This window comes from Periplaneta americana, chromosome 11, assembly GCF_040183065.1.
Source record: "Periplaneta americana isolate PAMFEO1 chromosome 11, P.americana_PAMFEO1_priV1, whole genome shotgun sequence".
NCBI lineage: Eukaryota > Metazoa > Arthropoda > Insecta > Blattodea > Blattidae > Periplaneta > Periplaneta americana.
Window position 1 is genome coordinate 92,567,271 of NC_091127.1, and position 14,148 is coordinate 92,581,418.

The 14,148-nt window shown below is 40.2% G+C and overlaps 1 protein-coding gene across 7 annotated transcripts in view; it reads right to left on the reverse strand.

The window, feature by feature from the left end:
• alpha-Spec (alpha spectrin) overlaps positions 1-14,148 on the reverse strand; it is a 333,133-nt gene that overhangs the window by 78,808 nt on the left and 240,177 nt on the right. For all 7 annotated transcript variants that reach the window (XM_069839770.1, XM_069839771.1, XM_069839768.1 and 4 more), the window contains one exon: positions 4,620-4,806. In XM_069839770.1, coding sequence (XP_069695871.1) covers positions 4,620-4,806 — 187 coding nt within the window. The remainder of the gene's footprint in view (positions 1-4,619; positions 4,807-14,148) is intronic.

A 14,148-nucleotide genomic window follows, 5' to 3' on the forward strand; every position in this document is an offset into this window, starting at 1 on the left:
TGCTGAAAGGTGGCTCAAGACCACAGAATCTAATGGCTTTTACTTCGAAGATTAGAATAATGTCTTGTCACAACACATTCCAACAAAAATTTTGCTCCAAAACAGAGACAGTATCTGTAGTATTGGTGCTCCTGATAGAGAATCCAGAAAGGGATAGGAGCTCAATAACAAAGGATATCGTTTGGTTACAGCCACATAATTTATAAAAACAATATTTCCACACATTTAAGTTTTTTTTAGCAGCCATTCCTACAACCGAATAATTTATTTATTCATTTATGTTGTTGTTTGCTAATCCTCTTGACTTTGGATATCCTCTATTTGTCATCTTACATCCCAATAATATTTCTCTAGCTGTGAACTGATCGATATTTATGTCATTTAGCATTTATAACACTGTACAAATGTGATTTTACAACAACAAAAAAATTAAAATTTATATATATATATATATATATATCCTGGAAATGTAGCCTATCAATATGAAATCTATGGAAAAATTTTTGAAATAGTTCCATGTGCTCCAGACAATAATTTAATCACCTCCCAACACTTTTCAGGTATATGGCATTTCTTTTTTTTTTCTAAGTATTTCAAGCAAGGTTCATAATGCCTCATGATCAACTTCTTTGCTCTGCGTATCACTTTTTTAAAAATGTATGTTGTTGTTGTTATCTAATGCCGGGCTTTGGCAACGAAGCCATTAGCATTCTTGCTCTCTAATATTTCTCTGTGGTGGATCCATCAGGTAGAACTTCACAGGTTATGAGATGATCTTCAGTCATTTCTTCTTCTTTGTTGCATAGAGGACAATTTGGATTTGTGTAAATTCCTATTTTATTCAAGTGTTTGGCCAAATAATCGTGTTCTGTAAGCAGTCTGAATTTTGATACTGCAGATTTACGTGGGATTTCTGGAATAATTTGTTTTTTTTTTTTTTTTTTTTTTTTTTATTAAAATGCTCCATTTTTTATCTTTGGCTTTGGTATATAGCGCTTGGTTTTGCTTGATTTTATATTTATTTTTAATTAGTCTTTTGATGGATGTAAAAGGTAGGCTTGTATTTGTATTCTGAATTAAATTGGATCCTTTTTTGGCAAGAAAGTCAGCAGTTTCATTTCCAGCATTTCCGCAATGTGCAATGTATTGTTGGGTCAATTATAAAGCTAATATTGTTCTTCCTATCCATTGTGAAGATGTCAGCACATTTATGGGAATCTTCGGCTGAGATATTTAATAAATATCAAAACTTTCAAATTTCCCAACACATTTGGCAATGTTACTCCTGATCAAGTTCGTTCATAGTATTTTGCCGAAGGCAGGTTTTTCACTGCAAACTCAGCATTCTCCAATCTTTCCTATTTTTTGCCTTCCTTTCAGTTTCTGCAAATGATCCAAATCCTCGTAACTGAGATTCTGGCATATATATATATATATATATATATATATATATATATATATATATGCATCTATTACCAGGCAGTTTATTATTTCACTTGATGATATGTGTCAGAAGAACTTAAAGTTTGTATACATCTGAAGCCAGATTAGTTACTAGCCAGCAATGTATGCAACGGAGGAGGAAAAGTACTGGACACCCTACCCTGGCTTAGTTGCCTCATAAGTGATGCTCTTTTGGTTTCAATTAAGAGGTTCCAACCTGTCTTCGGACAGTTGATTAAACAATAACATACGATCCACGTATCTTAATGTCATCGATCACCTGATATCTTCTTCTGTCATCAACTTTTCTGCTGTTTACCATTCCTTCCAATACATCCTTCAGTAGGCAGTTTCTTCTTAGCCAGTGAGCCAGACTATTTCTTTTTCGCTTCTTGATCAGTTTCAGCAGTATTCATTCTTCACCCACTCTTTCTAGCACAACTTCATTTCTTATTCTGTCTGTCCATTTCACGCATTCCATTCTCCTCCATATCCACATTTCAAATGCTTCTAGTAGTTTCTCTTCACTTCGTCATAATGTCCCTGTTTCTGCCTCATACAATGCTATACTCCACCCAAAGCACTTCACTGGTCTCTTCCTTAGTTCTTTTTCCGGAAGTCTGCAGAACATACTTCTTTTTCTATTATCTGCAGAACATGCTTCTTTTTCTATTAAAAAGCTTCCTTTGCCATTGCTATCCTCTTTTTTACTTCCTGGCTGAAGCTCATGTTACTCTTTATAGTACATCCTAAGTATTTGAAGGTGACCACTTGTTCCACTGCCTCATCCTGATCATGTGCTATTATTTCTTAAGAGCTCCCCTTTGGGACAGAAACCAAGAATATTAGGAAATTCTCATTGCAATGACGATAATGGGGATCTTCACTCCTTTCGGGATGTAATGGACAGCATTAACATTAAAATTCATTTTTATGGAATTCGCCCATTGGGAGAATGGAAGGACTTTTTCGGTGAAAATCCAGGAGTTTCTGACCATTGTGACACTACCTCTACACCAAATATGGTTAAGTTTTTTCATATCTAAAACTGCTGGTTCCGCAACTTTTCCCAAAAACTCCGTATCTTACTTAGGTTGCTCATTAGGAGTGAAGCCACGACTTCTTAAATTGCCATTAATTGCTTGCTTGAAATTTCTTGTTCATTTCAATAGTGGGTCAATAATAGAGTATCTGATTACAGCAGTATGCTGGAGAAAAGCTTCCCACAAAGCTCTCATTATTTCTAAGCCAATTATTGTAAATTTAATGATTTTTATCTATATTTACGAATGATTTCAATTAATGTTTTCCAGACAAGATTGTAAAAAAATCCAAAAGCAAAATCATGCAACTGCATCTATTGCAATTTCTTTAATGATTTCCACGCAAATTAATATCACTGGCAACTCAAACATTGAAAATGATAAAAAAAAAGATGCTTTAATCGTAAATTAATGGATACATTTAACAGTGAATTTCCAGATCTCAAGCAGCACTGATGTCATTTCTCCTCCTTTGAGCTGTTTTTGTAATTTGCCAATGTAATGTGCTACTTTCCTAGAAAACTCATGCTAAACAGTAAAACCAATACACAAAAAGAGAGATAAATCAACTATTGCTAATCATGAATCCATACCAATTCCGAAGAAAAATAATGCCAAGAATTGTAAAGAGTTCAGGACTATCAGCCTAATATCGCACTCAGCAATTTGTGTAGACTATGGCATTGTATGGGGTAGGAACATGGACATTATGACGAAGTGAAGAGAAACAACTGAAAGCATTTGCAAATGTGGATATGAAGAAGAATGGAGCATGCGAAATGGACATACAAAATGAAAAATGAAGCTGTGCAAGAAAGAGTGGGTGAAGAAAGAATAATGGTGAAACTGAAAAGGAAGAGAAAAGAAAATAGTCTGTCACTGGCTAAGAAAAAACTGCCTACTGAAGGATGCACTGAAAGGAATGGTAAACAGGAGAAAAGTTGGTGGTAGAAGAACTCAGATGGATAGGTGACATTAAGATATATGGATCGTATACGTAGACTAAGAAAATTGCAGAAAATAGGAAAGATTGGAGAATGCTGGGTTTGCAGTGAAAGGCCTGCTGTTGGGCAGAAAACTATGAATGAATCATTAACTACATATGTGTTTGAAAAAATCTTGTATAACAGATATCATTGTTTGGAATCCAACAATTACAGCATTTAAAGCAGTTTGGATTTAGAAATAAAAAAATTGACAAAGAATACAGCAGCTGGATAAAGTACTCAGTTCTTTAGATCCTAAATTATGTATCAGAGAGGTATTTTTTTATATAGCTAAAGCATTCAACTGTGTAGAGTCGCAACATATTGGTAAAAAATTAAAGTTTTATGATATTAAAGATGAGACCTCATGTTGGTTAGCATCTTATGTAAATAATGTTAAACATGGACTTCTCCAAGCATCACTTTTAGGTCCGTTATTGTTTCTAGTTTATATTAATGATTTAGCATCAACCATAAATAATTTATCCCAGAGAATCTTTTAAAACAATCTTTCGGTTCGCGTTATTTTGTGGAAAAGACTGCAATTGTTAATGAAGGTAGGCCCATACCTGTTATGAACAATTTAAAATCAAAACCGTTGGGTGGATATGATCGACATTTTAATGTCTCATGGTACACTGATTACCCTTGGTTATGTGGATGTACAAGATTATCTAAACTTTTCTATTGGCTGTGTCTTCTGTTTTCGTCTTAAAAAAAAGTGCATGGTCTTGGCAAATCAGAATATTTTATTGTATTGTAGTGACAAGTTAGAAAAAATTCGATAGTGTGTGAAGTGAATTGTATTTTAGCCGCAAGAAAATTATCTATTTTGAATTACTTTTATCAACAATGCTGAACGAAAAATATGCCAAAAGTGTACTGCTTAAGTAGTGAGTTGAAGAACACGCAACTTCAATAACTGATGATGTCTCAGTATTCTTATGCATAAGACAAAAACCGTCAATAATAGGAATTTGCTTAAAATAAAGTAAGATTTTTTTTATCAGTGCATATTTTGTTATTTTTAGTCCATACATCCTGGTTTTTAAGTGCATACGTGCATGCATATTTTTTTAGTGCATATGAATCCGCCTCCTAGTGATGAGGAAATAAATAGAGATAGAATTTTGAAAATCTCTTTTACCTGTTCAATTTCAGGAACACCAAGGTTAGACACATCCATTAATTTCTCTGCTGCCTCCTGCACAGCTTGGATAGCTGGTTCATGTGATGCCAATTCTGTTTCCAATCGCTTGTGTTTCTTTTTCAGATTCTGAACTCCTGTCAGATCACGTCCATAGTCATCAGAACCCACTAAGAGCTTCTTTTCCCTGTAACATAAATTGGCAGTGGTAAAATATTCAGCAATATCCAGTGAACCATTCAAATCACCAAATCACCTATTTCTTTAAATACTATATATACAGAGTGCGCACAAAGTCTGTATATACTTTCATTGAATTAAATTACATTACCTACATTAAATTCAAGCTGACGTGCCATGTTCATGCTGGTGAAGTTGGCACTATTGCTGTCCATTGTTGACGCTCTGAGAATCGCAATGCGTGGCAGCAGATTGTTAGTTAAAGGAATGGCTGATACAAGTGAATACACAATTGAGGAAAGTTTGGTGGCTACTGTGAGAGTCCGTGAGCGTCAAGTTAATGGCGAATCAATGAAAATTTCATGGACGATTTCATTCCGCGGTTTGAGAAGGCAGCACCAACAAGGAAGACTTTGTTGCTGTGAGAAACGAAAGTTTTCACAATGGGCAGTGTTCACGACACACCAAGAAGTGGAAGGCTATCCATAAGGTCTGAATGTTGTGCAGACGTGACACAATCTGTCCAACAATCTCCAGTCAAATCCAAACGGAAATGTTCTACTGATTTAGGAATGCCAGAATCAACAATGTGGAAACACATTAAATTGAAACCATTGAATGTTAATGAATTATCAGATGGTTATTTGGACAGACATGTGGACACTTGTGGTTGGATGCTGCAATAATTTCCAACAATGGCTCAGCAGGCATAGGTAAAGCTTTCTGACGAATGCGCGATTTATCGCAGCTCTCGCAGTTGCAATGTCTTTTTTTGGGGGGGGGGGGGAAGAGAAAATCCACAGTATTTAAAAAATCGAGTTCAATCCACCACATATCATGATCTGGGCTGAAATGACACAAACACATCTGGTTTATATTTCTTCCCTGGTCCTGTCAATCAAAACAGTTATCTCCACATGATTAATGACTGGATCATCATACAACTGCGAAATGTGGGGATCCTGAACAGTGTTTGGTTTCAACACAATTGGGTGCCGGCTCACTTCACATTGGCTGTTCGACAACATTGTTGACGATCGAACAATGATCCAATTCCTCTTCCGTGGCCTCCAAGGAGCCCTGACCTGACAACTCTGGGATTACATCAAGGAGCAGGTGCAGAAGCACAGTCATGCAACATGTCAATCAATCTTCTTAATGTATCCAGCTGTTTGCTGACAACATAAAGTCCACTATAGTCCACTGTAGTCTATTCAGTTGTTGTTTTTCACGAGAAATGAGAGGTATTTTGATCGGTGTTCATTATAGATGCCTGTTGCTAGTAGCCGGAGGTGGGGTGTAGTCAATATATACTGCAAGGCTGTGTCTTCTGCAACTGGTAATGATGATTTTAATTTACTTCTTTTGTGATTTATGGATGAACAATATAGAAGAATGTGTTCCAGATCTTCATCATCATTATTACACTACAGACAAAAATGTGAAATCGGTGTAGGTACAATTGAGTGACAATGTGACCTGTTCTGGCTCTTGTTAAAAATGTTTGAACATGTCTGGGCAAGTTTTTGTACATTTCCAGGTCATTTGGTTTCTTTCTTTTGTTCATCCATAGGTTTGTAAAATGAGACTTTACTGAAGCAAAAGCAGTGGATAGAGATATCACTTGAAGAGGTCTTGGTTGCAAATATGTTGCCTGTTTTGCAATATTATCGACTTTCTCGTTTCCAGGTATACCACAATGACTAGGTATCCACTAAAATATTATTTCCTTTTGGAGTTCTTTCAGTTTACTTAGTTTTTTTTTTAATTGGAATAATTCTATGTGCATATAGGTTTGGTACATATTTAATTATATTAAATATGTCCCATTATTAGGATTTAGAGATCCATCTGTATAAATTTGAAGGTGATCCTTATATGTACTGCAGAGTAGTTCCATGGCATCAAATTTAAGAATGTATGGTGGATCATTTTTGGAATGATTTCCTGGAATTTGTATGCTATGTTCTGGAATCACCCATTTCCATGGAGGAATTTCGTTCACAACTGGAGTTTTAGCAATGAGTGTGTCTGTGATATAGATTTGTATTTCTTCTTTTTTTTATTTTATATAAATTACACAGGATATCATCTGACTGAAGAACATCTGCGATCTGGATGAGGCTTCCAATTTTAAATGTATTTTTAGTTCCTTATGTAATATATAGTGTCTGATTGGTTGAATATTACATTCAATTTCTAGGGCAACAGTTCATGTGGTTTCTGGTACTCCTAGGCATAATCTTAAGGCTGAGTTTTGAAGAACAGAAATTTTTTGTAGATGAGTTGCTAATGTTCCTCCCCATATTTCACATCCATAGGTAAATTTTGATCGTATATAAGCATTATAAAACAGACGCATTGTCGTGATATCTGATCCCCATTTCCTGTTAGCTATGATCAAAAGATTTAATCGTGGTAGGATCTTAGGAGTTGAATTGTACTGAATTTCTTGATTATTCAAATAAGTGTGAGGTTTATAGTTTTTTAAGCTATATCTTCTTGTGAAGACAGTATATTCAGTTTTTGATTGTGAGATAGATAGATTCCATTTGGATGCCCAATTACTGATATTATTTACAGCTGTTTGTGTAACTCTTAATGATTCGTTTGGATCTTTGTTCGTACCACATACTGTAACATCATCTGCATAAATACTTATTTTTACCTCAGGTGGAACAACATCTGGTAAGTCATGTAACATTATATTAAATAAATTTGGACTTAAAACAGAACCTTGAGGTATACCACCTGTAATTCTTTTGGGTAAAGATAAATTATTATTTACTGAGGTTTGAATTGTTCGTTCATTAAGAAACGAATGTAGAAATCTTAGCATTCTGCCTTTGATACCAAGTTTCATAGATTGTAATAAAATGGATCTGTGTGGAGTATTATCAAAAGCGGCTTCAAAGTCTATCATTACAGCTAATGTGGTCTTCTTTTCTATGAAACCTTTATACATTTCTTGAGCAAAATATAATAGAGCTTCAGTTGTGCCACATGATGGTCTAAAGCCAAATTGATGTGGACTTAAAAGATTGAAAGTTTCAAGTCTCCAGGTTAATCTTCTGTGAACAATGTGTTCCAGTAATTTAGAAATGCAGGATGTTAAAGATATCGGTCTATATGATTTAGGGTCCAATTTGTCTTTACCTGGTTTGAGAATAGGAATTACAATTGCATTTTTCCAAGTTTTAGGATAAAAGCCTGTTTTCCAAATATTATTGAAGAGATGGAGAATTTCTTGCCGAATTTTATTAGAGGAATTTAATAACATGCTGTTATGGATTTCATTCTCTCCTGTAGCAGAATTGTGTAGTTCTGATATTGTGATACTGCCAAGTTTATTTCTTCATTGGTAAAAGCACTGTCTGTTATATCATTATGATGAAAAATGAGTTGAAAATTACTTGTAAGATATTGTTCTTCTTTATTCATATATTTAGGCCATGATGAATTATTAGTCAGCCTTTGGGCATAGTGTGAATTTAAGAGTTCTGCCTTTTTAGCATTTTCTGTTATTATTGTTTGATTACTATCTTTAAGGTGAGTGATGTGTTCGTAACTTTTGCCTTCTATGGTTTAAATCTTTTCCATACAGGTGTAGGCGGAGTATTTGGGTTTAAAGATTTAACAAATCGCTGCCAGCTTGTTCTTTTGGCTCAAGAATACTTCTTCTGAGATTTGCCCTTGCTTTATTATATTTTATTTTGTCATTAACTGTCTTAGTTTTCATCCATTGTCGCTGAGCAGATTGCTGTTGTTTTCTCACGTAAGTTAAATCATTATTCCACCAGATGTTCATAGGTCTACAAGATTGTTGTTTGATAGTGGGAATAGACTGTTTTGTTGCAGTGATGATGATATGCAACATATGATGAACTGAAAAATGCAGTGCACGCAGTTTTCAGACAGTGACCCAAGAATGTTGGTTAACACGAACAAGAGAACTTAGTGGTGCATTCGACTATGCAGAGACCACGGAGGGACACATATGGATGTTTTGGATTCCTAAGAGGTATGTTGCACCTTTTGTAATGTGTATACGAACTTTGTGCGCACTCTGTATATTCAAAAGTTAATGCATCTGTTATATCGTTTATGATTATAATTTGTAATTTTGTATCATCTATGATCTTTAACACTTATTGAAAGCCTATCTTCTTGTGCTCAGTCACAAAAAGAAGCACATTTACCAGCACCCACAGGTTATAATGCATTTTCAGAGAGTAAGACCTAATGCATCCAAGAATGGTATGTCTAGCCAGAAGGGAATGAGAAAGTAAGTTGATTGTGGTGGCAACCCAACCATAATTGACTTGTTAGGTCAGGTAGTGTTCTCAACATAACGCTGAGTTTCTTTGGTTTTCTTCACTTGTTTCAAGTGAGATGTGTTGACAAGCGTGCCATTTCAATGTCTGGTGCCAGTTCACCAATTGTAGTATAGTCTTGAATGTTAGCTCTTGATATTTCTGTGATTATAATTATTATTGTCTGATGTGTGTGCTTAATCATAAGATTATAGTTATTTCGTGAATTATAATGAATCCTCCTCCTCCTCCTCCTCCACCACCACCACCACCACCACCACCACCACCACCACCACCACCACCACCACCACCACCACCACCACCACCACCACCACCACCACCACCACCACCACCACCACCACCACCACCACCACCACCACCACCACCACCACCACCACCACCACCACCACCACCACCACCACCACCACCACCACCACCACCACCACCACCACCACCACCACCACCACCACCACCACCACCACCACCACCACCACCACCACCACCACCACCACCACCACCACCACCACCACCACCACCACCACCACCACCACCACCACCACCACCACCACCACCACCACCACCACCACCACCACCACCACCACCACCACCACCACCACCACCACCACCACCACCACCACCACCACCACCACCACCACCACCACCACCACCACCACCACCACCACCACCACCACCACCACCACCACCACCACCACCACCACCACCACCACCACCACCACCACCACCACCACCACCACCACCACCACCACCACCACCACCACCACCACCACCACCACCACCACCACCACCACCACCACCACCACCACCACCACCACCACCACCACCACCACCACCACCACCACCACCACCACCACCACCACCACCACCACCACCACCACCACCACCACCACCACCACCACCACCACCACCACCACCACCACCACCACCACCACCACCACCACCACCACCACCACCACCACCACCACCACCACCACCACCACCACCACCACCACCACCACCACCACCACCACCACCACCACCACCACCACCACCACCACCACCACCACCACCACCACCACCACCACCACCACCACCACCACCACCACCACCACCACCACCACCACCACCACCACCACCACCACCACCACCACCACCACCACCACCACCACCACCACCACCACCACCACCACCACCACCACCACCACCACCACCACCACCACCACCACCACCACCACCACCACCACCACCACCACCACCACCACCACCACCACCACCACCACCACCACCACCACCACCACCACCACCACCACCACCACCACCACCACCACCACCACCACCACCACCACCACCACCACCACCACCACCACCACCACCACCACCACCACCACCACCACCACCACCACCACCACCACCACCACCACCACCACCACCACCACCACCACCACCACCACCACCACCACCACCACCACCACCACCACCACCACCACCACCACCACCACCACCACCACCACCACCACCACCACCACCACCACCACCACCACCACCACCACCACCACCACCACCACCACCACCACCACCACCACCACCACCACCACCACCACCACCACCACCACCACCACCACCACCACCACCACCACCACCACCACCACCACCACCACCACCACCACCACCACCACCACCACCACCACCACCACCACCACCACCACCACCACCACCACCACCACCACCACCACCACCACCACCACCACCACCACCACCACCACCACCACCACCACCACCACCACCACCACCACCACCACCACCACCACCACCACCACCACCACCACCACCACCACCACCACCACCACCACCACCACCACCACCACCACCACCACCACCACCACCACCACCACCACCACCACCACCACCACCACCACCACCACCACCACCACCACCACCACCACCACCACCACCACCACCACCACCACCACCACCACCACCACCACCACCACCACCACCACCACCACCACCACCACCACCACCACCACCACCACCACCACCACCACCACCACCACCACCACCACCACCACCACCACCACCACCACCACCACCACCACCACCACCACCACCACCACCACCACCACCACCACCACCACCACCACCACCACCACCACCACCACCACCACCACCACCACCACCACCACCACCACCACCACCACCACCACCACCACCACCACCACCACCACCACCACCACCACCACCACCACCACTGATGCAATGAGAAAACCAGAAGGATATTTATGGAATATGTTTCACAGACCATAACGTAACTCTAAAGCATGATCACTCATTGGCATGCAGCATAAGCAGAGTGAGTAGACATGAAAACGAAATTATACTTTAATCACGATAAACTGCAGAAAGATAATATTTACAGGAAAAACACAAATTTAACATACGACAGTTTTAACATTTTTATCTGAAATGTCAGAAGCTTTGCAGTTTAGAATGTGCTGCAAGTTCATAGCTGAATCTTCTTCTCTGTAGGGAACACATTTTGGTATGTATAAATTCCAATGCTGAAGAGATGCACTGCCAAACAGTCATGTCCAGTTACTAGTCTGCAGATAACCACTGCTGTTCTTGGAGAATTAGGAATCAAAATTTTATTTCAAATTTCGCACAAAGATTTATTTCCATTAGTGAGATAAAAAACTTACACCCCAATACTTTTTTTTAAAGCTGCAGTAGACATACAATGATATGATTCCTGCAACATGGAATAATGGGATTGACATGAAAAGTCTCCACTAAGAGAAAAGAGGACCTTAAATTTATAAAAAAAACATATATGTGGGATTTGAACTCACAACTGTGGCTGCTACACAATGTTAAAGCTACATATCTTTGCAGTTATATACATTCCAACTATTCTGAAGAATATAGAGCAAATAAAAGAGTAATTTATATGAAAGACTTTTAAGCCATTAAATGCTTTCATATGAACTGAACTTCTTTGAATTTCACACCATGAACGTGAACTGTACAGAATGTAATGGAATGTCCTACATCTTAATTACTTGTAAGTCTGTGTCCATGGTAACATGCAAATGGAGTGGATTTAAATGATGCATGAATTGTAGAGCTTTCTACTGGTTTGGCCTTTAACAGCATTCCCACGTTCCCTATTCTTGTCACAGCATAGGCAGTAAGATGGTATAAGCAGTGCAGCAGCATGTGTTTACAGTAAAGAATTACTGACTTACTAATTCTGTTACAGCGAACAGGCAAAACATCAAAATTCAAAATGGAAAGAATCATTCAAAGATCCAAAACTAATTCCTGATCTACCTCGAAAATCTGCCGTGGCCATGTTTAGATTGAATACTGGTCATGATTGCCTCAGTAAACACCTCCATCGTACTGGAGTACTGAATTCACCTAAATGCTTACTGTGCACCAGAGAAGAGGACATGGAGATGGAGCACCTGGCTAATTGTGAAACTCTTAGGACATTTGTGGACCTTCCATCAAAATATTGGGAAGCAAAGGATGATGACTTAATTGTTAAATCCAGAGCAAAAAGCGCGCGTGCGCACGCACGCACGCGCGCACACACACACACACACACACACACACACACACACACACACACACACACACACACACACACACACTAATTCTGTTACTGCCACGCAAATGGCTTACTGACGTGAGTATGATATCTGTGATGGTCCTGATCAGAAGATGATTCTCAGGTTAGTGTAGAAGTTGAAACAAATCCAGTTCACTAATCAGTAAGAAAGGAAAGAACAACCCACTGTCAACAGTGTCGCAACGTGCAGCAGATGTTCATTCGTGAGTGAATGCTTTGCTTCCCCCAAAAACCATTATGCTGATTCTCATTTGAGACCTGATACTCTATGATGATGTGCTAAAGAACAACTAAGCACGCAAAAATCAAGCCACACAAAATGACAGCAGTACAAGACCCTCTCAAAATCAACTGTGTATGATAAGTTACTGCAATTGATTCCTACAATTTGTGGACCCAGGAATATTGAAAACGATGTGATTTCATCTCTCAGGAAATTCTCGTAACACAAGAATTTGGGCATCAAAATACTCTGTGTTCAATGGGACATCACATCACTGAGAAAAGGTAGACAAGTGGTGTGCAATTTCCGCTTAGAGAATCATTGAATAATTAGACCAATTTTCTTTGAAGGAACTGTGAACAGTGATGTATAAAATAACATTTTCACGGCCTTTGTGGAGCAATTAGGAGACATAGAGCTTACACAGGAGTACTTCCAATAGGATGAGTCCACAGCACACACAAACAGCTTCTTTGTGGACCGTGTTATCTCGAAAGAACTGTGGTTCCCCATGTCACCAGACTTGACGTCAGCAGATTACTTCCCATGGGGCTATATGAAGGAAAGGATGCAGTAAAACAAAGCATGAACTATCCAGAATCTCTAGGCAAACACTATGGCTGAAATATTATCAATGAAGACATGTTCAGGCATGCATCAGAAAACATGGTGAAATAGGCACAAATGTGTCTCTAAGGGTGTGTACACACATAGCAAACGAAAAACAAACGGATGCATTCGCTGACTAAAATCACAATGTGTGGACGATGCAGCAAAGGGAAACAGATCATTTGGTTTGCTTTTGGTAGTGATCTGTCGCTTGTCAGTACATCAAAGGAAGTTCACATTCGATGTTGACAGGATTTATCACTTGTTCATAGTCTAGTAGCAGCAGAGTGCAGCGATTAATGTCATCAACCGGCACTAGTATGTCAAAACTGAAGCGGGCTGAAGAAATTGTCATCAACCCAGGGCTGTATTTATGCAACAACATGAGCCATGGCCTTGGACAGCAAATTTTTGGGACTAGTATTCAAGGTGTGAAAATTTGAGAAATGTTATACACGCGCATATTTATGGCAAATATTTTACATTAACTGTTATATGAGGGGTTCACAACCAGAGAGGACCAAGTCCTTCTGGAATAATTTTGAGAAATTGAGTCTTAAAGTTCCTGGCTCA